The sequence below is a fragment of the Labrus bergylta genome, chromosome 23 (genome assembly GCF_963930695.1).
Source record: "Labrus bergylta chromosome 23, fLabBer1.1, whole genome shotgun sequence".
NCBI classification, from domain to species: Eukaryota; Metazoa; Chordata; class Actinopteri; order Labriformes; family Labridae; genus Labrus; species Labrus bergylta.
Genome location: NC_089217.1, coordinates 2815672 through 2839456, shown reverse-complemented (window position 1 = coordinate 2839456; position 23785 = coordinate 2815672). Strand labels below are relative to the sequence as shown.

Below are 23785 nucleotides of genomic sequence, written 5' to 3'. Positions count from 1 at the left end.
AGAATAAGAAGCTATTACAATATATAAAATAGAATTTAAAAATGTAAAATATAAAATATATATATAAAAATACAAAACACAAAATGTACAAAATGTGCAATGTAGGAGCTGTGCAGTGGACTATGAGAAAAAAATCTTAGTGTGTGTAACTACTCACAGATAGCATGGCGTTTTGCCTTGTCCAGTTTGTTTTGACAGCATGTAACTTTTCACTTACTGGTGACAAAACACATTTTTAAAAACACCTGTTTCCCTAAAAACTAAAAATCCCCTCTTTGCTTTACAATCCAGCAGAGAAGACATGAAGACGGGTAGAGCAACTTTGGTGCCATCTTGTGGCCACAGGGCAACTTTACATCTTGCTTGTGTAAACTTTAAAAATATGCCATGTAAATGTTCTTTATGTGTCTCTTTGCACCCGGTTTTTAAAAGATAGTTTCTTTTTTTAAAATAATAAATAAATACATTTATCTGAGAGTCCTGCATGATGTTGAGTTCGTGACTTTTATATCAGAGCACCAGATCTATGATCAGTGTGTGTGTGTGTGTGTGTGTGTTTGATGTGTTTTAATCTCTAAATGAGTCCTTGTTTACCCGGCCCACTCTGCAGGTCAAGTTTCAAAGTTTCCTTCTCCTCTCATGAAACACAACAAATATTGACTGGGGCTGAAGTCAATCAGTTCAGTGGATTTTAACCTTCAGTTTTCAGCTCAGCTCCCTGCAGAAGGACCGTCTGTGTGTGTGTCCCAGCAGCTGTGTTTTGTATTGCTTTTAAATATATATATATGTGTGTGTGCGCGTGAGGGAGTGTGTGTTTGAGCCCACAGGACGGGAAACATGAGGCGTCTGCTGCTGCTGCTTCTGGGGCTCCTGCTGCTCCACGAGGGCCGCTGCTTTGAGTTTGTGATCGACGGAGAATGGGAGGACGAGCTGGTGAGTCTGAGGATTATATCTATGAAAATCTCTGTTTGTGCAGCTTTTTATTAACAGAATACAACGTAACCCACTGTTTACTGTGAGAGCCTCATCAAATGAGTGTACCGATCAAAAAAAGCTGTGTTTTTATTTGATGCAAGAAACGTTTAAAATCTGATGTTATCGATGCATTAAGCAAATTATATCTGGATTAAATTTAACCAGTGAAAAAGAACCATTACTTCCTTTTAAACATCATTGATTTTTATGTGTTTTTATTAAAGAGAATTTAACTAAATACAGAAAAAAAGCAAAAAAATGTTTTCCTCATTTCAAACGTTTTTCATCACACGTGAGTTCTGTATCACGTTAGAAATATTGAAACATTTAAAAAAACAATTGAATTATTTCTCAAACATTTGAACTTTTTTACTCACCAAAGGTAATATTTGCCAATTTTGATTTTTTTAATGATCATGTTTGTTCAAATGTTAAGATTTTAAATGAAACAGTAAAGAAACTACACTAAAGAAAAACAAAACCACGTTTATTAAATAAATTCCTTGAATGTAGCCTTCAGTGTGATGTCTTGGTTATGTATTTATTGTCTTATGTATTTATTACTGTTGTCCTTTAAATCGTGCTTTTCATCTGGCCCTTGTGGGTGTCATTGCCCAAAGAGACCACACGAGAGTATCACGAGCTGATAAACTCCATCTGTTGTTTGTTTGTGAATGTTTGCATGGTCTGGGTGGACTGTGGAACCGCATTACCCTCTGGGATGAATAAAGTTATCTAAGTCTAAATTATTCTGCTCAGGCTGGTTGAGGCAAAGTCAGATTTCCATCATTATTACGACCATATTTGGACATCCAGTTTCTTTAAGAATCACCTGCCCTGACCATTGGCCTCTAAAACTCATCTGTACATCTCTGAAAGATAAATATTTAAAAAAAAAAGACATGACTTATTGTGAAATCACATGAAAATAAATTAAATGTTTCTTTAATTTAGCAGATAACTTTACTATTTCTTTACCTTCCTTCACTCAGAAAGTCTAAAGTTTAAATCGTCCTTTGATCACATTTTTGTTTTCTCCTCCAGACACATGTTCATGATCATTATGAGAGAAACAAGGTGAGATCTTTTACACACTAACCCGACATGTTCAACCTTTTATAGTGTGATGATGAGCATGAGCAGTGGGTTTTTGGTGTTGCAATAACTGCAGACGTCCATCGATCGAAAAAAATACCTGTCCAAGCTTTATCAAACAACCCCACTCTGCCTCTGATTGTTAATAACTGTTTATTTTATTAATCATTTTATCTCTGATTGTCGATTAAAACAGTTTGGAAATGTTTTTTTTGATGTGTTCCTGTGTGTTTTCAGAGAGCGATATTGACCAGCGAGGAGCAGGAAGACTTTGAGGTATGACTCTCCTCTTGTTGTTGGAGCCTCTACACTGTGACAGAGTTGACTCTTATCTAACGGTCAATATTCAGCTGTTTGAAGAGATTCTCGTGACTGATGGGTTATTGACTTTATTCTGTACTAATCCTGCCATGCCTCCATTCTTGGCCGTCTTTCTCTATGTAAAGTTGTCCTTATTTAAACGGTAAACCATCATGAGATCTTTCCTATTTAATTTACAATACGCGCTGACAGAGAGGTGAAAACTACCCAGCACAAAGCTGACGTGCTGTAGACAAAGTTTTGAACAAGTCTTGTTACCAAGTCTTGCTAAGTTTTGAACAAGTCTTGCTTCTTCTGTCTATCCAGCCTTTATGCTAAGCAGCGCTAGCCTTCAATAATAAGAGCAGTATCCATTTTTATGTTAAAGGTCACATACAATCCTCCTTTTCAACAATTTCAAATAAGTCTCAGAGCTCCTCAAAACATGTGTGTGAAGTTTCTTGTTCTAAATCCATTCTGTTCCTGTATTTGATCATGCCTATAAACCCCTCTATTTCAGCCCTGCTCAGAACAGGCTGTTTCTGTGTCTGTACCTTTAAATATGTAAATGAGCTGTGTCTGACCACGCCCCCTCTCTGGAAGGTCTTGGGTGTACTCGGTGCTTTCTCGCTCCATGTCCTATTGTTTATGGTGAGAAGGCAGACTCAGAGGGCAGAACAAACACCTAGCTGTGGGAGTGTCACCCACCTGGGGGAGGGGCTACTGCCCTTTGTGATGCCATAAAGGGAAAATCTCCAAACGGCCTGTTTTCGAATTCCAATAAAGAGAGGTGCTTGAATGAAAACTGTCTTGTACCTTGTGTTTTCCTACTCAAGGCCATCCGTGGAGATGACATCACCGTCAAGAGCTACAAGGTGGAGAGCCGCATCACGTCGCGCTTCGCCCACACCACCGTCAGGAGCTCCGTGGTCAACTCGGGCTCCAAAGCTCAAAGCATCGGCTTCAACGTCCAGATCCCCAAAACAGCTTTCATATCCAACTTCACCATGTGAGACCAGCTTCACACCATTCAAAATATATTTCAAGTAGTTTTTTTTAATCACTACATGCACTCTCTTTTTCGTCGCAGGAATGTGAACGGGATTACATTTGTGGGCTCAGTGAAGGAGAAGACAGTGGCGAGGAACCTTTACGCCCAGGCCAGAGCCAGAGGCAAGGCAGCCGGGATCGTCAGGTACCAGAAGGCCCTCCTGGATTTCCTCCTTCTGTAAAAAATCTCAGTACCTTCATACTGTAACCTCTCTGCTTCACAGGTCGAACTCCCAGGATTTAGAGACCTTTAAGACCGAGGTCCATGTTCCCCCGGGCAGTAACATCGAGTTCGAGCTCCACTACCAGGAGATGATGCACAGGAGGCTGGGCTTCTACGAGCACTCGCTATTCCTGCAGCCCGGGAGACTGGTGCCTCAGTTCCAGGTGACCACATCATGACATTTCTTTTTTTTTTTTTTTTTTAAGCCACACTTTTGTTCCTACAATTGTCCACTTATACCTGGTCTCGTCACAGGTGGATGTGTACATCTATGAGCCAAAAGGAATTTCCGGAGTAACCGTACCGAGCACCATCGGAGAGAATTTTGCAAACCTGATCAAAGTGACACAAACAAAAGAAAAGGTAAGACTGGAAAACCTCTAGACATCCACAACGTTTTCAAGTAATTTTTATAGAGATACCTGTTGGGATTTTTTTGCAGAGAACCTGAACTGGCCGATAGTTTAGTGGTTAGTGCAGGCGCCCCATGTACAGAGGCTATAGTCCTCCAATCAGGCATCCCAGGTTCAAATCTGGCCTATGGCTTCCTTCCGCATGTCTTTCCACAATCGTATGTCCTGGATTTCGGACCCTGGAAACCAGCCCCATAAAATAAACCATTAAAAAACATTTAGAATTTGTTCTGAGCTACTCAAACTTATTCTCAAAATGCCAAGAAAAACATTTTTTCCCTTTATACTTTAGCTTTATTCTGAAAATGAAAAAGACACTTTACAGTGAGTCTTGTCTTTTTTATATGTGATGTACAGACGTCTGGACATCTAACCAAACATAAAATGCTCTGTATCTGTTTCTGCAGGCTCATATTGCCTTCAAACCAAACCTGCAGCAGCAGAGAAAGTGTGACAACTGCACAGACAGCGCTATAGACGGCGCCTTCACTGTAAGATATGATGTCAACAGAGAGAGCAATGCCGGGGAATTACAGGTATCACACATACTTATCTAACTGTTCTCTTTAAGGTCTAGTAACTTTATTTTTGATAGAAAGTTTAAAACAGTTTGCAGATAATGAGTCAAGTCTTCATTGTTGTCTTCCAGGTCTCAGACGGACACTTTGTTCAATTCTTTGCTCCTACCAACCTCTCTCCTCTCCCTAAAAACATAGTGTTTGTCATTGATGTCAGCGGATCCATGTGGGGAGTCAAGATGAAGCAAGTAAGGGATTTGTTTTTGTTTACACAATTGAAGTTTTGTGCACTTTGACCGATCCAACCTTCCCCCCTACTCTCTACTCCTTTGTAAAACACTCCCACCTTGTGGTCATTCTGCAGAATGAATCTCATTCAATCAAGTCTCCAATATCTCCTAGTTTATGGCAGCATAACTAGAAGCTGTTCAAAGGCAAGCCGGAGCAAGCTCTTACTACAAGTTGTCAAAAAAGGGAAGCTCTAGGAGTACACTTAAAGGCAGAGAGGATTTCTGCCTGCAGAACCCAAACTGGTTGATGGTGCCACAGTAGAGTCACTTGAAATTTTACAAATTTTACTTTGAGAAAGTATTCGGGGACAGCAGAAGTGAACATTTCCTACATGCATTAACAGGATATGGAAACAAACAACTTGAGAGGGAGAGGTATAGAGGGGCTCAGAGTTTCAAGTCCCCTGGCAGTCTAAGACTATTGCAGCTGTTCTAAGCCACGTCTGAGCCAGCACTATATAAGCTTAATCAAAAAGGAACGTTTGAAGCCCATTCCTTGAAACTAAAGAGGGCCGTCTGCCTCCTGGACCCAAACAGATAGTTGAACCCAAAGGGGAGGAGCTTAAAAATTAAAAGGCTCTACCTCCCGTACTACATTTTTTAGAAACTGGATGGGTACAACAAGCCAAACAAGCCAAATTCAAATACCAATCCTCTCTCCCAGACAGTGGAGGCCATGAAGGCTATATTGGATGACCTGACCATTGATGATCAATTCAGCATCATTGACTTCAACCACAACGTGCGCTGCTGGAACGAGGAGCTAGTCCACGGATCCTCCATTCAGGTTGCGGATGCCAAGAAATATGTCCAGAACATCAAACCCAACGGAGGTAAAAGAAGCATCTTACTTAAGTACTCAATCAAGAACGCTGCTAAACAGTTGATGACAATGTTTTACTGATCCTTGACTCCAGGTACCAACATTAACGAGGCACTGATGAGGGCGGTTCAGATGCTGGTGAAGGCGTCCAATCAGGGGCTCATCGACCCTCGGTCTGTCTCTATGATCATTCTGGTGTCTGATGGAGACCCCACTGTGGGTAAGACTGCCCAACGGATCCAGTAGCCTTCTATCTATCTACAAAACCTTCCTTTTCTGGAAAATTACAGACAAATCAATTGTGTCTCCCTTTTGCAGTCAGCAGACTTTTGCCCCCTAAAATTAGACATAAAAAAAAAGAAACAGAATCAAATAAATAGACAATCAAAAGGACAAACTTATAATTTGGCATGATAGATAAAACAAGTTGCTAACTCTTTAGCTGATAACATGATTCATATATATTGCAGGCGAGATCAAGCTCAGCGCAATCCAGAAGAACGTGAAGCGTGTGATGAGGGAGGAGTACTCTCTCTTCTCATTGGGTATCGGCTTTGACGTGGATTATGACTTCCTGGAGCGGATCGCCATGGAGAACAGGGGCATGGCTCAGAGGATCTACGCTAACCATGACGCTGCAGAACAGCTCAGGGTACGACGACACACCATCAAGACTGAACTCACTTAGATGTTTTCATTGAACTATTTGGAGAATTTGGACTATTTGCCATTTTTATGATACCATTTAGAGCATTGGTCTTGAAATTAAAGAATATCTTTTCCAGTTCTTGTCTCATGAGATTTTGATGCTTCATTTTAAAAGGTTTTGGTGACATGCTGGAATTCTTGATTTTTCAACTTCCTTCTTTTTCCTTGCAGACATTTTACAGCCAGGTCTCCTCTCCTCTGCTGAGACGAATCACCGTTCAGTTCCCAGAAGACACCGTGTCCGACGTTACCCAGAACAGCTTCGACAAATACTTCAGCGGCTCGGAGATAGTGGTGGCTGGAAAGGTGCTCCCGTCCGACAGCAACACCCTGACCAGCTTCACCACCGCATCTGCCGTGAGTAGAATGAACAAATCTGTCAAAATCTGCAACAGGAATGAATCCCTACACCTTGCAGTAGTACTACCAGCCTCTTTTCCTGCTGCAGGCCCGCCTTGACATCACCCTGGAGACAGAGGCCGACACCTTGGTGCTGGACCAGGAGCTGGCTAAGCAGCAGCACTCGTTCACCGGCTTTGCAAAGCAGCTGTGGGCCTACATCACTGTGAAACAGCTGATCTCTGAAAGGTAACAGAGATGAGTAAATTAAGCCTTAAACTAAATCAGATCAGAATTTGTCTGTGTTTGACGGGGTTATTGCTCTTCTGAAGGTCTTTGGCTCCGACCGCTGTTAAGAAGAGGAAGATCACACAGCGGATCATGGCGCTGGCTGTGGAGCATCAGTTCGTCACTCCTCTCACCGCCATGTTGGTGGAGAGCGAGGACGCCACAGAGAGGCTGCTGGCTGACTTCCCCAAAGACCCTAAACATGGCTGCTGCTCAGGTACGCCAAAGGATTCATGGAGGCAAATGTAGAGAAAACACATTCACCATTGTAGGTCAAAAGCCTGAATCCAAGTCCAGTTTGATTAACTGATAAAGTCTGAAAAAAATAAAAACATAATCATCTGGGTACGAGACAAATTTGAGATGAATCAATCAAAGTGAATTTACCTGTCACTCTTTGTCATGTATGTAGGAATGGGAGGAGGACCAGGAGGATCAGCGTCCTCTAATCTGGCTCCAGTCCGTGTCGTCTACGAGCCTCCACCCTGGGTCCAGATGCCCACACCGGCTCCCCCGAGTGAAGCCGCCAAGGGTCCCGAGGAGCAAACAGTACCTCACAAGGTCACCTTAGGTAAAAATGTTTATACCCGTAGATTTTTTAAGCCGCAGAGTTAAAAGTAAGCATTACCCTCTATGTGTAATTATCGTCTTCTCAATCAGTGGACAACGACCCTCACTTCATCGTCCACCTGCCTATAAGTGACACGTACGTGTGCTTCAACATCGACTCCAAACCTGGTCACATACTTAACCTGGTGTCTGACCCTGGAACAGGTACTACTCTCTACTTGTTAAATATCTGTTAAGCCATTTTATTTAATGACAGAAAACATAACAGAGTATAGCAAAGATGTTGTATTCCAGCGACATGTTTTCCAGCTCCTCCTGAATGGTTTTAAGTAACTTTTCCAGAAGATGTTTTGTTCAGATACCAAAACGTTCCTTTTTTCTAATTTAAAGGACTACTTAAAACCACAATTGTATGTTTTCAAGACTTTTTTTTGTACTTATATAAAAAAGACATAATAGAGAACTATAGAAATGCTGGTTTGCTGTTTTTCCTCTTTCAATCCTTATGCTAAGCTATAATCTAACCAGCCCCTTGCTGTAGCTTCATATTTGAATGACATATTCAAGTGAGGTATCAAACATCTCCTCTTACACTTGGCTATAAAGTTAACAGGAATATTTCTCCAAATATGTCACTATCAACCTTTTATTGAACAATTTGTGTATATTCTGTTATTGAAAATCAACACTCAGACGACATAAGATGCTCAATAATAATTATCTAAAGAAAAATTTTGATATTATTAATTTCACTTTTCACATTTTTTTCTTAATTCTTGCTGCTGGAATTTCCAAAAAAGCATAACATTGTTTGTGATATGTTGCCCCTCCTCTTTAACCGTCTCTTCTGTCTTGAAGGTTTGCTGGTAAATGGTCAGCTCGTTGGCTCAAAGCAGATGAAAAAGAACAAACTGAACACCTACTTCGGCACCATCTTAGTGTACTATCAGCCCGATGGAGTCAGTGTGACCATCGGCACCGACAGCATCACCATGACTGACGGCAGGAACAACCACTCCTTCACTTGGGGGGCAACAGCTGAAATCAGACAGGACGGGTAACACCTCGTTCTGCTTTTTGATAGCACAACGCTTTTCTTTTTACTACGTGACATCAGGCTAATTTCTTCATGTTTCTGTGTTTCAGTGTGCGGATTTCTATCGTAAAGAACTCCCATGTTTCCATCGTGATAAACAATAACATCCAGATGATGGTGTTACTACACCGAGTGTGGAAGAAAAATCCAATTAGCGTTGACTTCCTCGGTATCTACATTCCCAACGACAACCAGTACTCCCCTCTGGTCCATGGACTCATAGGTATGTTTTCTGAGCAGCTGCTGATGTCATAAGTACAAAAAAATTGTGTCAAGTAAAAAACTTAAAATAGTTATTAAGCCCCCTAGTGGCTGTAAGTGGTACTGCAACGCTGGCTAGGCAGTGGCTGTAAAAAATACATATTTACTGTCATATCATATCAAACCTTTTATTGAGGTTTCCCTCATTTACAATAACGTCAAGATTTAAATGAAACAACACAAGACAGGTCAGGATGATTCTCAGTAACAATCGCACACTGCTGTAAAGAGGTTTGAGATCATTATCTTAATTTATCCAAGAGAAAAAAGAGTGTGTGATAAATTATTTCTCGTTTTTAGAGCAAAAAAGCTAAATGCAGATTTTCCAAGTCCAGAGAAAACCCGCTGGATTTAGACAGTCAATAGTGTGTCCTGTCAGGGCCGACAATGAGGCTTGATAATTTGCATATTTGCTAAAAATGTCCGCTATACTCCCAACAGGACAGTTTCACAGAGAGCCGGAGCTAAACGTGTTTAACTTTCATGAAGGAGTCGACCCTCTGAAGAGGGAGGCCACCATGGATGTGAAGGGCAACAGGCTGCAAGTCACCAGGTACGTTTCACCTCGCGTACAAAGACCTTTCTGCTTGACTGTTTGATTCAAACCGTTAACTTGTTTGTGTGTGTTTCAGGGGCTGGCAGAAGGACTACAGGTTGGATAAGAAGCACGGCTCAAATGTCTACTGCTGGTTCATTCACAACAGCGGGAAGGGCTTCATCGACGGCCACTACACTGACTACATCGTCCCCAATCTCAACAGCTTCCTGCAGACGCACTGAGCAGCTCCAAGAGATGTTCGAGTATTATTTGCTGCGATTAATCCCATCCGTCATTTACCTTAAAAAATGGAAAAAAAAAAGGAGGTGTGTGCGTCTACATTTCCTGGAATCAGTTTCTTTTTAAAATAATAATAAATGTTTCTTTCCTGTTTATGTTTTTCCAAAACATCCGCAGAAGTCACTTTGCATCAATTTATTTGGAGAAAATGTACATCTACAAATTTAAGATCAACTTGATACAAAATAAAAAAAACACAAGTTGAACACACCGCTCTCTCAATTCATTTTACCTTGCTGGTGTTGCATTGTGGGATATGTATAATATGTACAGGTGAGTACAGGGGGAAGTCAACTCTGACACAGTAGAGTCCTTCAGCCAAGCGGCTGCCTGAAATCAAAAACAGGTTTTGGTTTTTTTAGGCCAATTTTGAGAAATCTTCATAGGCGATGTCCACTCTCTTCCCTTTCTGCTGACCCTGCAGACCAGAGAGGGAGAAACTGTCAACATGGCTGCAGCTGCAACATTCAGAAGGTACTGGATTCAACAAATAAACATGCAATATACACTATGTACGAGAATTCACAGAAGGCATTTGAGCAAGTTTACAAGAAGTACCCGCTAGCCAATGAATAGCATGTTCACTTTTTAAAGGTCTGGAGAACAGCCTGAAGTTATGGATACTTACAGAGTCGAGTGTGAGTGAAGCACTGAAGTTCTTCTCGTCGATTCCCTCCAGCACCGCCTCTGTGTCTCTGTGTGGTCCGTTCAGAATCACAACGCGTTTACCTGCAGGAAGAGGAAAGAAGACGACAACCCTCAACCTCAGGCTATAAAAAAAGTTAGACTTGCGCTACTTTACTCAATTGACTTTTTTTTCTCCCCGCATGGTTATGAGGGTTTAGGTGGCTCACCCGGTGCGGGTATGACGGTCTCGACGTGATTCTGGTCCAGCTTGAGTTTGTCCCCGGAGTCGACCATTTTCACCACGGCTCCGTATCGGTCTTTCACCTCCTACAGAAACAAGATCCACGACTATAAGCGACACATCTTTTTTTTTTTTTTTTTGGCTGAGAGAGTACAAAAGTGAACAGCAAAGCCTTGTTACCATGACGACGGCCTTCTTCTTGTGGTACTTCTCTCCCAGCCTCTTGGTGACGACTTTGACCACGATGTCTGGCCGCAGCCAGTAATCTGTCCTGACCGACTGCTTCATCCTCCTCTTCTCCTCCATCTGAAACACAATGGAGTCACTTTTCAGTACACAACAGATAGACATAAATAAAAGATACCTTTTTTTTTTTTTTTTAAAAAGGAAAGGGTGTCAGCACCTCCTTAATTTCCTCCAGGGCAGATTTCTTCTTCTTCTCCGCCCTGCTGGAGTCCGACCCTGAGGACGGGTCTTTCCTCTTGGTGGAGGATGTGGATGCTTTGAGAGCGCTGGCACCCAGGACAGAACTAAAAGAAGACACGATCACCTTTAAGACAAAATTTAAATAGAATCAAACCTGCGAGAGAAGAATCCAACCACATGCTCATCCATACCTCGATTTGGAGGAACCGGCTGTCGATGAAGAAGCTCCGAGGTTGAATGCAACTGCAGGCAAACGGAAAGTGGAGAGAAATGCATCAGACACAAACTAACTTTTGGTCTACAAATGTATCAGAATAACCGTTCTCATGACTTAAACTTAAAAAAAAAGAGGATAAAAAAACATCAAATATGGCTGTCCTTTTACCTAAAAACTACGACATTCTACTTCAATATATCAGTTTGATTTATGTCTGCTTAAACATTTTTTAAACAAAATGTAAAAACAGTTTTAATAATAATTAAAGGACAGTCATTACTTACTTTTTTCTTCTTCACTCTCACGTATCAGCTCTGTGTAAACTGGAGTTTCCTGTGAGGTAAAATTCATTGATTTGAGTCATTGTCGATCATTATTTTGATGAAACAAAAGTTGTTTTCAGAGCTTTGGTCCGTCTCAACTCACCTCCGTCTCCTTGCTGTCGCGGCCTCTGCGGACCTGCTCCTCGATGAACTTGGCGCTCCGCTCCTCGTCGTCCAGCTCCTGCTTCTTCCTCCTCGCCTGCTCCTCTTGGTGGCGGATGGTCTCGGGGTCGCGGTCGATGTACTGGATGTACCAGCCTTTGGGGGTCTCGTCCACTTTGCAGAAACCTAACAGGAGGAGCGTCGAGCACAAGTCTGACACCTCGAGCTTAAATTGTATTTTATTTTGTATATTTAGGATTTCTTTTTTGGGTAGCAGATGTTTGAGGCTTCATCTTAAACTTTTGAGTAGCTTCGATCTAACCGCGTAACGGTTAGCAGCTTTTACTATAAGAAGATGACGTTCTGGTTTACACTATAAGAGAAGGTGTGCAGGTGGAGCTTATGGAGAAACAGAGACAACATAAACGATCCACCATGTGCAGTTTACCTTCTCTGCCGAGCCACTTGGTGAAGTCGGTGAGAGTCTCCCACTGCGTCGAGTTCATGTGGACGTGCTCTCGGTCGCTGATGTATTCGTTGTAGATGATGTTGTTGTGAACGCGCTTTGTCCCTGCAGGAGAAAAAACAAAGAACAAAGTGATGCTACTGAAAAGAAAGGATGGCAAAATTATCAATACTATGATACTTCTTTGAATACAAAATTCAAATACAAAAAATATATGTATTCAAATACAAAAAAAGAATACAAATAATACAACAATAATAATAATATAAAGAATACAAAATATATATATTCAAATACAAATACAAAAAAATGGCAAAATTCTCAATACCATCATCCTGTTTTAAAAACCCCGATTTTAAAACGATACAACCTCCAATGTTTTATTGATGAACAGTATTGAAAAGTTTAAAGTGAAGCTTTAAAGAAAGACGTCTATTTCTAAGAGAGGCGCTTAAATTAGGAGAGGAATGTAAAGCACACTCCACCCGCTGTTTACATTTAAAAAAAAAAGTTGGCCACGTTATGGTACCAATCTTTTGCTAATTGAAAACAAGAAAGTTCCCCATAGTGGATGCATACGACTTCTATTTTTGTTGCCTTGGTAACCAAATCAGGTATCAATATCCTTTTATTTTAACTTGCAGCCTATTAAATTGTATAACTCTGACATCATGACAGATAGACAGACAGACAGACAGACAGATAGAGAGATAGAGAGAGAGAGAGATAGATAGATAGATAGATAGATACTTTACTGATCCTGAGGGAAATTCAAAGCATCCAGTAGCAGGTTACAAAGACATGACATGAAACATTTGTTACAAATTAACCACAAAACCGACGCCCCCCCCCCTCCCGTACATATATATTAACCTGAAAAAAAGATTTAAAGAATCCCCCTAGATGAATCAAACTTAAATTGTGCAATTAAAAATAGATTTATACAAGAAATGTACATAAAAATATATGTGAGATTTAAACAAGAACCTATAAACAGTTGAGGACAAACAATCTTTAATTAAACCTGAATATAAAAAATAAAAGTGTTGACCTTCTGAAGTTGTGTTTATATATGTACAGTGATGTTTTAAAAAGCAGGTAGTGCTTTTTAAAACTGACAACTTTATTTAAAAGCTGCTGTTTTACAAACACTCACCAAACCGTCTCCTGAGCAGCTCCAGGAACTCACTCTTAAACTCACTGGTGGAAAGAAAGAAAAGCAGAAAATTAAATAAAAATCATCAACATGTTTCTCTCTCTCTGTGACGTCACGGCTGGTTTTCAGACTCACTCAGAGAAATAGTCCATGAACTTGTTGGGGTCCTCGGAGGCCAGCAGCAGCTGTCTCTGGTGAGACTCCGACATGCAGTGACATTTGAACCCGTTCTGTGGACACGACATGTTTTTAAACACACAGATAAAACACAACAAACAGAAAACGTGCTGCTCCGCGAAGCTGCTTCTTTACCTCATCGCGACATTGTTTCTGACACATCTGACAATACCAGCGCAACTTCTGCAGACCTTTCGATTTGATCCGGTTGGCTATGGCCTTTGGGGACAGAAAATCCGCTTTCCCCATCCCGGCGTGTTATTAGTATTGTTATTTATCGATTAAAAATGAGGAAGATCCGCTCGTTTTGCGGCTACCTACAACCGTGAACAACCGACGCTACTTCCGCGAGAGCTCAAACCTCGCGATAACTGCAGCTGCGTTCAAAGGACTCGTTGAAAAAAGCTTCAGATTTACCCTTTGTGTCATGCTATTTTGTCATCTGAATATGCTGCTTGTGAAATGTTTGAATGATTAAATGCCTGTGTGTTTTAACTGATGGTTACTGTCCACATTGCGCTTCTACTTGTACAGTAACTTTGCTGAATATTAGAAGTGATGTGCTTGTGATTGATTAATGTTGTGTCTATTTAGATAACATAAAAAAAGAGTAACCTGCTCTTGTATAAAGTGTCTTGAGATAACATTTGTTATTATTTGGAGTGATACAAACAAAGATAGATTGATTGACACATTACACCTTACTGTATTCCATGTATATTGATTTGTTTCTTCTATATTGTTTGCTAATTTTCTTTATATTTTGCATGTTTTTGTTTCTTTCTTTGTTTGTCTTTTTCTTTGATGTCCCTTTGCACTGAATAAAAAAAAAAAAAGAAAAAAAAAAAAGTTAAGCGCTTAATGTAATTTGTACGATTTTCCTGGGTGTCCGTGAAGGCAGCAACCCTTCCATTTTGCCTTTAACTTGCGCCTGCGCACTTCTGCGCGTCTGACCTTCATAGGAGTAACCATGTTCGCCCGGACCAGCGCGTTGGTGTTCTCCCCACAATGGTAAAGTTAAAGATATTCAAATGCTTTTATCGCAGTCTTTGCTTTCACATCACCTTTGACTAACTTCACGTCGACGTTTGATAAGAATAAAAGTTTTACAGGCTTTATAATCTTCAGTTACTGTCGGAGTTCAGTGAATGAAGGACACGCTAACGTGGAGGCCTCTGCAGCTCATTGACAGCGCTGCAGCTAATGTGGCTACACTGACATTGTGGGACATTACAAGTCAATAAAACGACTAAAATAAATCCTTAATGAATGAATGAATGACAGACAGGACTTAACTTAAATTTAACATCAAAGTCATTGCATTGTGATAGACTAGAATGAGCTGTCAGTCTTTTTTCCCTGCACACTGAGCAGGAAGCTAACAGATGCTAAGGAGCAGCAGGGAGGTGACTTTCCTGCAGGTTTTAATTCATGTAAAGTTTAAATGGGAGCTTCTGTTATTGCTCCACTCGTTGCTTGTGGTGCATGTTGATGTTTTGGTGCAGCTTGAAGTTGATTCTCTGTTTGTGTTCACAGTGGGCAGGTCAGGAACATGGCTACCTTGAAGGACAGTAAGTACTTTAGTGCACTCCTCACACACTGGAGAAAACAACATGTTGTTAATGAGGAATGCAAATGAAGAAGTGTTTGATAATCTTGTACATTGCGGCTTAATCTAAATTAAGATGCAAAACACACTGGATTTATTATATCATTTATAATAATGATGATTTAGCTGCAAAGTTTGATGTGAAAGCGTCTTCCTCTCTTGGATCTGATGTGTTATTAACCTTTTTATTTAACCAGATAAAAGAACCCCGTTGAGATCAGGATCACGAGGGTGACCTGGCCAAGAGGTCAGCAGCACATTGTCAAAAGAACAGTTACAATGAAGTGACGGCACAGATTAACAACACGGTGTTTTCAATTAAAAAAAAGAAGTGTGGGAGCTGTGACACAACAGTTTAAAGATTTTTAAAAACACAGGCAGTGTTCTCACGCCGTCTGTCCCTCAGGATAGAACGCAAAGCTCCAAGTGGAGTAAGTTCAGGGAGTTTTAATTCAGTCCGTACCCGAGGAACTGATGGAACAAGAACGCAAGGCATAGCGACTGCTTGTTCTCCGCAATAAAGCACGCAGATATAAAGGAATCAAAAAAATAAATCAGGGTCAGCCAATGTGCGTATCTGCGTGCACAAAGAAGGCAAGTTGGATTTAAATTCACAATGGTGGGTGAGACGAGTACAGCCGGTGACAAATCTCAGTGCCCATTGAAAAATAGCGTCCGAGGACTTGAGACATTTGGATGACGCGCTCAAATAAAGCACGTCCCCATAATCAAGAATGGGCGAGAAGGTCGCTGTCACTCGTTTCTTTCTGACCCTGAGAGAGAAGCAGGTTCGATTTCTAAAAAAAGAACCCAAGCTTCATGTGAAGTTTAGTGATATGAGCTTTAAATGAAAGCTCCTGATCAAGTACTTGTAGTTTAAAACCTGCTCTGTAGGTTTTCTTTAGATGTTACAATATTTGTAATGTTCTGTGATAGCGCCTTTGTATGAGGGGAAAACCATGAGCTTGGTTTTTATGTGTTTAAAACCAATTTAAGGTCATATAAACGAGACTGGATAACATTAAAAGCAGCTTGTAAAAGAACCTCCTCCCAGAAGCTTTGAGCTACTTGACATGCCCATGAGCAGTGACATGTATGTTTGAAGCATGTGTCTGGCATGTTGGGGTCAAAGTGATGTCGTTTCCACGGTGATATCGGCTTGAGACGGGCATGAATAAGTTCACAGCTGTTCCTCTTCTCAGCTGTGAGGCGTGCATCACTTTTTTCTCTTGATCCACTCTTGAGTCTGAGCGTCTTTTATTCCTCCAGTCACCATCCGGTTGAAGTCCATCAAAAACATCCAGAAAATCACCAAATCCATGAACCGGTTGAAGTCCATCAAAAACATCCAGAAAATCACCAAATCCATGAAGATGGTGGCCGCCGCCAAGTACGCCCGCGCTGAGAGGCAGCTGAAGCCGGCCAGAGTCTACGGCGCCGGCGCTCTCTGTAAGTTCAAACCTCTCGTTTCGTTCCTCTTCCTGTTCGTGTTTTTAAACTGCGGTTAAGAATCCTCTGTGTCTTCTCTCCGATCCAGCACTGTACGAGAAGGCCGAAATCAAAGCCCCGGAGGACAAAGGCGGCAAGCACTTGATCATCGGCGTGACCTCCGACCGTGGTCTCTGCGGCGCCATCCACTCCGGTATCGCCAAGGCCATCAAGAACGAGATCGCCATCCTGACCGGTGCCGGCAAGGAGGTCATGGTGGTCAACGTGGGAGACAAGCTGAGAGGCATTCTGCACAGGTACGACAGGAAACAGAGAATCTTCTCTCTCTCTCTCTCTCTCTCTCTCGCTCGCTTGCTCGTGGCAGCTTTTGGTTTAAATTTTGACAGAAGATCAGAAGTTTTTTTAAAAGCTTTGGTCCTTCTCAATACTAACAATCATTAAAATGACAAACTACAGATGCAGGAAAAAGTATGTGAACCCTTTGGAATTTCATTGAAGTATCGCAAATGTTGACGACGCTCGTTAGACTGAAGCCGAGCTCAGACCGTCAGGTGACGACCTCTATGAAGCCTTGTCACACATGATGTTGGTCGTTTCTCCTCAGAACTCATGGGAGCCACATGCTGCTGAACTGTAAGGAGATGGGCCGTAAGCCTCCCAGCTTCGGCGACGCCTCCATCGTCGCCACCGAGCTGCTGAACTCTGGGTACGAGTTCGACCAGGGAGCCGTTTTCTACAACAGATTCAGGTACGACGCTTCAGCCTTTAATTGGATTTGTGTTTAAAAAAACCCCCCAAAAAAACGTCAAGTTGCAGAAGCAGGAAAAGGCACATGATTTAAATATTGTTGTGTTTCTCCGCTGCAGGTCTGTGATCTCATACAAGGCGGAGCAGAAGCCTCTGTTCTCCAATGACACCGTTGCTAACGCAGGTACCGTTTTTATGTTTTTTCTTTAAACATTTCACTCGGACACTCGGCTCTCTCATCCGCAGAGATTCTCATCATGTGTTACTCCTTCTCTTAACAGAGAGCATGGGCGTGTATGATGACATCGACGCTGACGTGCTGAGGAACTACCAGGAGTTCGCCATGGTCAACATCATCTACCTCGCTATGAGGGAGTCCTCCACCAGCGAGCAGAGCGCCAGGATGACCGCCATGGACAGCGCCAGCAAGAACGCCTGTAAGACTTCCCGAACTCAAATATCTCACCACCTCAGTGATCAAGTAGAAATAAGGCGGTACTTTTAAAACCAACATATTTCAGCTGGACATGATTTATTTTCTTGATTTCTTCAGGTAGCCTTTTTTGTCAGAACACTCCAAATCTTTTTTTTCTTTTTTCAATTAACGATGATTCATAAACAGCAAAACTTCCTGATTGAGAAGTTCGAGCATTTGATGAAACAATGGTCAGAAAGGCAACTATCCTTGGGGAGGAAAAAGCATCCTGTAGTAAATAAGAGGTTATTTAGATTCTATATTTACGTCCTGACATGTTGGGATTCAGTATTTTCTCTGCTGTCTTGGATTTTCCTTCCTTAAGTCTTTAACGTTTTAAAATGTGACACTGACTTGACGGCTTTCTCCTTTCCAGCTGAGATGATTGACAAGCTGACCCTCACTTTCAACCGTACCAGACAGGCCGTCATCACCAAGGAGCTCATTGAGATCATCTCTGGAGCCGCTGCTCTGTAAGTCTCTCCCTCCCAGCACTTTTCCTCTCTTACCCACCCTGCTCATTATCTCTCTCTCTGACCTTTGAGACCTCTTCTCTCCCCCCTCTCAACCATGCATGTCTTTTTGTTAAGTCTTCTAAAAGCTGTCACATCCTCTCATGTCTAATTCTGACCTCATCCTCACTTTCTGCTCGACTCAGGACCTGAAGCTTGTTTGAACAGAGGAGGTAACACAGTAGAGCAGAGTGTCATGTTAGGAGCTCTTCTGGGTAGACTTTAGAATAAAGTGTCGTTTTTCTGCAGTTATAGTCTAGATTTCTCTATTCAGGTGTCTATGTGCAGCTTGTTACTGTTCATTTTCTGACCTCTCTTTGTGTCTTCTCTCTGCAGATAAACGGCTGAACTCATCGTATGCATTTGCCTCCTGCTCTTCAAAGTACTTCAGACCCGTGTGGTGGAGAGTCGATGAACATTTGTGCTTCTATTTGTAAAATATATAAAGGAGAAAATAAACCTCTTACTGATTCCTCATCCTCTCAACTGTCCATGTATCTGTGTCTCCTCACAATAAATACTTTTAAATGAGAACGAGGAATTCTGATGCTTTACTCGTATTTTTTACCCAAAAATAAACCAAAAAGATTCTTCCCTATGTTCACATTTTAAATTCTTAGTTTGTGTGGATAAACGAAACCAGTTCATGCAACCAGTTTCATATTTCTTTTTCTTTAAAGTTACTTTCTGGGCCTTTTTGCCTTTGGTGGATAGAACAGCTGAAGACAGACAGGAAATGAAGGGAGTAGAGAGAGTGGGGGATGACATGAAACGAAAGGCTGAGGTCAGATTTGAACCCACAGCTGTTGTGTCAAGGACTATATAACCTCTGTACATGCGGCGCGCAACATAACCGCTAAGCTATCAGCGCTCTCTTTGAGCTATGATCTTGAAAAGAGACAACTGTTAGATATAAGAGTCATGTTTGTATCTAAGTGAGCAAATAGAAAAATAATCTCCTTTCTGGTCTTTATTGTTAAGGAGCCGTAGATGAGACATGAATGAGATCTGAAACTAAATATTCCTCTGATGTGGGTGATGTAATAATCTCCTGAAGGAAGGTTCTGGCTGACTTTAGTTTTAATTTTTAGAAACTCACACATATAAAGCTGATTAACTGTTAAAGGGAGGAAACTGTCATAACGTCAATTTAACAAGAGAGAGCAGAAAAACAAAACAAGAGCAGAGATTGGTAAATTTATTCCAAAATAAGTTTGTTTCTACCTTCTTCTAATACAGATGTTGTGACTAAAATGTGACTTAAATGTTCTCAAATTGTCTTTATTTATACAAATATTTTTCTCTCCAGCTAAAAGATGCTGTAACAAGTAATCAAATCTGCTTCTTTTACCCTGAAGTTCCTTTAAACAAAACTTTCTTCACACAGTAAAGAACTAGAAAGAGAGGCAGGCGATGACCTTTCACTTTTTATCAGAAAAGGAGGCATAAAGTAATCTGTCCTTTTCAAAACAAAAGCCTCCCTCTCTTCTCAGCTGATTTTTGTGGCTTGCAGTTCAAACAATGTCCACCAGGCGGTGCTGTTTGATAAGAAATGTGAGATGTTTCAGTCGTTTTTTTTTTGCAACAACCTGCCTGTGAGTCCCGACTCAAAACTTCACAGCAGCAGCCAGGGAGTGTTTTCAAGCAAAGTGACACCTCCAGCACGAGAGAGGGTTTAGCTGTGGTTAGCTTAGCAGCTTCATACTGATTCAATATCTGATCTGAGGTCAGTGATTTCTTTTGCAGAGGGAGTTGTGGTTTCTCACATGAAAGCACTGCAGAAGTGTAAAAATAAAGATACAAACTGGACAGAAGCTGCTTGTGGTTTGCATTCATTATTGTGAGAGTGTGTGTGTGTGTGTGTGTGTGTGTGTGTGTGTGTGTGTGTGTGTGTGTGTGTGTGTGTGTGTGTGTGTGCATACATGTCCTGCAGGCCTTGTTTGTCTATTGTGCTTGTGCTTGTTATTGTTTACTCCTGAGGGGAGAAGGGAGCGATTGCATCTGAACACTGAAATTACAGTGATGCCAGACTCTGATAAACGCCGTCAGAGAGCAGCAGCCTCCTCGTCTCCCCCCCCCCCCCCCCCCCCCCCCCCCCCCCGCTCTGCAGAGACCTAACATCACATAGATGAGGGTGAGAGAGGGGTGAGGGAAACATGGAGGAGAGGGGGAGACTTTCTGCAGAGTCTAGGTCACAACTATGAAAGATGAGAGCAGATTGTGTGTTTGTTTCTGTCTTTTTAATGTTTATTTTGTGGAAAAAAAGTCAGTGCAGGGTCTCGGGGAGGAAAAAAAGGAAGCGGGAAGTCCGGTGTCTTATCACGCTCAGAGAGCTCAGAGGTTTATTCTGCTTCATGGCAGGACGGCGAAATCTGAAGGTGTCTGTGCAATAATTTTCTTCTCTGTCTTGTTCTCACAAGAAAAAAAAACCCAGTCAATTCTGCACAGAAAAGTCCAGTTCACAAACTGCAAGGAATGCTGACTGCCATCGGAGCACTTTTTAACCATTCCTTTACATTCACATTACAATGACAAAAATATGATATTAAGTCATAATTTGTTGCTTTTATTTGTAGTTTGGCTCGAGGAAAGTCGAGTTAACAAGTGAATAAAGTCACACAAAGGTGGTGCGAGGCAGGAAGCATCATCTGGACAGACCTGATGAAGCCATGCGGGCGAAACGCGATGTTTGTTTGAGAATATATTTGAATAAAAAGAAGAAGTAATTCAGCCTTTCTTGTGTCCGCTGAATCTCCTTATTCGCTGGCAAATTAATAATCACCTTTTACGTCTAAGCTCGACCTCTTTTAACCTCAAACTATTGCGTTATAATTTTAAGGTTCTATGTAGTTTTTTACATGGAAAGCAAAGCAGAGTTTTCAGCGTTGTTTGTCTTTTGTCTTTATTTAGAGGACAGTGGGGAGAGTGTGGAATCAGGGAGAGAGAGTGACATGAGGGGAAAGGAGCTACAGGTCTCCTGGTTCAGCTCGCTCGGAGGACTACAGCCTACGCACACTCCTCGTAGTGTGATTAAATATCGATACAAATGTGGACAATTTAAATCGATTGGACAAAAATACATATTGCAAAACTTCACTAACCAGCAGAGGACATAGTCTGCTTTTGGCTTCACTTATTCGACGTCCGATGTCATCTTTGATAAGTAACAAATTCAACCTCAAAATTAAAAAAGTTTTATTAGTTTTTATCAGTTTATTAAAAGAAAAACAAGAAACAGGGATCTGCTCAAGACAAAGTTTCCTGTGCTCACAGGAACATTTTTGAGAAATTATATCTGCACACTTTAAACTCTTCAGATCTCTCCGGCTCACAGAGACAGTTTACAAAACGTTAAGATCATCCATGAGACAGAAAGGAAGAAACTCTGTGCTGCACACTCAACACTTTCTAGTGATTGCAAGAAACTTTCTGGTGCTCATGGAAAATGTTCTTTTGCGAACCGGGTGGTTCCTGCAGCACTCAAAACATTTTATCCATGTGCACCTAAAACTTTATTTGGTAACACTTTATATTAAGGTGCTTGTAATAAGCATTAATAACAGGTAATAAGCACTTAATAAGACCTTATTAGATTCTTATTAACACAAATAAGACTATTTAAGGGTTAATACAGGCATAATTAACACATTTATTATGTCTTATAAGACATTTATAGGCTCTTATTAGAAACTTATTAACACTTTATATACTGTCATAAACATTATTAAGATGTTTATTAACATGAATAAGACCTCATGAGTGTTAATTAAACTATAAATTAATTTATAATTGGCTTGTAAGATACTAATTAACACAAAGAAACTTGTTTATAGACCACTTATCAACATTCATAAGATGTTTATTAACATTAATAAGACTTTATTAGGTTCATATTATCACTTTATTTTTTATTATTTTCTGTCCACGTCCTCTTAGAGGCTTTACTTCTTTCAGCATTGTTGATGTCACCTTGACTACAGTGTTGTCATAAACAATGCAAATTATAGCAGACCCAATTCATTCAGACAGTCGGATTCAAACCAGCAGCCGGTTATTAACCGCTAAGCGACTATTTCTGACAAAGCAGAGAAGAAAACACGACACACTCTCATTCTTCTGTGATGTTTTACGATGAAACTGTGAAAGTAACAAGAGCGCCCTGAAAAATGAAATGGCTCAAACGTTCGCGCGTGAGTGCCTGAAGAAAAAAGACTGAGAGTGTGTGTGTGTGCATACGATTCTGCATTAAAGAGTGTGTAAAGGTGTGTGTGTGTGTGTGTGTGTGTGGAGACATGTGAACATTGTGTTCGGGGGGCCCAGACTCTGCTCTGTATTAGCTTCACCTCGTTATCGTTATCGCCCTCCTCCATTGTGGCATGAAGGAGGAAAATGATTAGAGGAGCAGGTGACAATGGAGGCAGAGATTTCTGCCTTTAACCGGGGGCACAAACCGCCGTCAGGTACAGCGGCGTTACACTCAGAAGAAAAGACGCCCGCACAAAAGAGCTCCTTTCTCTACTTTAAAACACTCGACGTCTTCTTCACGGGAGCCAATTGACTTCCTCCTTCCCTCCATCCGTCTGCGTCGTAATCACAGGAGGAGAGATGAGAGCTGTGACTTCCTCCTCCACCAGCTCTTCTTCTTCTCCTTTCTTCTTCTGCCTATAGTCGACTTCCTCCATCCCTCCATCCATCTTCATGTTAATCACAGGACGAAACGAGAGCTATGACTTCCTCCTTCTCCTTCCTCTCCTCCTCCTCCTTCTTCTTCTCCTCCTTCTTCTTCTCCTCCTTCTCCTCCTCCTCTTCCTTCTCCTCCTCCTTCTCCTTCTCCTTCTTCTACTTCTCCTCCTCCTTCTCCTCCTCCTTCGTCTCCTCCTTCTTCTCCTTCTCCTTCTCCTTCTCCTTCTCCTTCTCCTCCTCCTCCTCCTTCTCCTCCTCCTCCTCCTCCTTCTCCTTCTCCTTCTCCTCCTCCTCCTCCTTCTCCTCCTCCTCCTCCTCCTCCTTCTCCTTCTCCTTCTCCTTCTCCTCCTCCTCCTCCTTCTCCTTCTCCTTCTCCTTCTCCTCCTCCTCCTCCTTCTCCTCCTCCTCCTCCTCCTCCTTCTCCTTCTCCTTCTCCTCCTCCTCCTCCTTCTCCTCCTTCTTCTCCTTCTCCTTCTCCTTCTCCTCCTCCTTCTCCTTCTCCTTCTCCTCCTCCTTCTCCTTCTCCTTCTCCTTCTCCTTCTCCTTCTCCTTCTCCTCCTCCTTCTCCTCCTCCTCCTCCTCCTCCTTCTCCTTCTCCTTCTCCTTCTCCTTCTCCTCCTCCTTCTCCTCCTTCTTCTTCATCCATCTTCATGTTAATCACAGGAAGAGACGAGAGCTATGACTTCCTCCTCCCTTCTTCTTCTTTTCTTTCAACTCTTTTTCTGTTCAGAGGTAAAGATAGGCCGAGGCTGTTTCCCACGGCAGCGGCTGGACTCTGATGTAGTAAC

At 41.7% G+C, this 23785-nt stretch overlaps 3 protein-coding genes across 5 annotated transcripts; 2 read left to right on the top strand and 1 right to left on the bottom strand.

Annotated features, from left to right (window-relative positions):
• Positions 1–681: 681 nt before the first annotated feature.
• itih2 (inter-alpha-trypsin inhibitor heavy chain 2) lies at positions 682–9997 on the top strand. Its single transcript, XM_020651626.3, has 21 exons — positions 682–933; positions 2020–2052; positions 2308–2346; positions 3207–3379; positions 3461–3565; positions 3645–3807; positions 3899–4006; positions 4464–4592; positions 4706–4822; positions 5529–5697; positions 5782–5907; positions 6158–6339; positions 6567–6752; positions 6844–6983; positions 7067–7239; positions 7435–7593; positions 7683–7796; positions 8451–8649; positions 8739–8911; positions 9391–9502; positions 9582–9997. The coding sequence occupies exons 1-21, from the start codon at positions 838–840 to the stop codon at positions 9727–9729; spliced, it is 2844 nt and encodes a 947-aa protein (XP_020507282.2). The 5' UTR covers positions 682–837; the 3' UTR covers positions 9730–9997.
• On the bottom strand, positions 9908–13879 carry kin (Kin17 DNA and RNA binding protein). Its single transcript, XM_020651628.3, has 12 exons — positions 13658–13879; positions 13481–13575; positions 13346–13389; positions 12172–12294; positions 11725–11909; positions 11583–11631; positions 11273–11324; positions 11059–11185; positions 10836–10961; positions 10642–10741; positions 10416–10516; positions 9908–10205 (listed from the first exon to the last, which is right to left on the bottom strand). Exons 1-12 carry the CDS (start codon positions 13769–13771, stop codon positions 10146–10148), a joined length of 1176 nt encoding a protein of 391 aa, XP_020507284.1. The 5' UTR covers positions 13772–13879; the 3' UTR covers positions 9908–10145.
• Positions 13880–14415: 536 nt separating this feature from the next.
• On the top strand, positions 14416–18848 carry atp5f1c (ATP synthase F1 subunit gamma). Of its 3 annotated transcripts, XM_065951299.1 has the most exons (10): positions 14416–14533; positions 15059–15093; positions 16401–16580; positions 16669–16876; positions 17185–17328; positions 17447–17511; positions 17609–17764; positions 18179–18275; positions 18461–18487; positions 18651–18848. In XM_065951299.1, the coding sequence occupies exons 1-9, from the start codon at positions 14493–14495 to the stop codon at positions 18465–18467; spliced, it is 933 nt and encodes a 310-aa protein (XP_065807371.1). In that variant the 5' UTR covers positions 14416–14492; the 3' UTR covers positions 18468–18487; positions 18651–18848. The 3 variants fall into 3 exon arrangements, with proteins under 3 accessions (XP_065807371.1, XP_020507291.2, XP_020507292.2); XM_020651635.3 differs by lacking the exon at positions 18461–18487; XM_020651636.2 differs by lacking the exons at positions 18461–18487; positions 18651–18848 and having other exon boundaries at positions 18179–18279.
• Positions 18849–23785: the final 4937 nt, after the last annotated feature.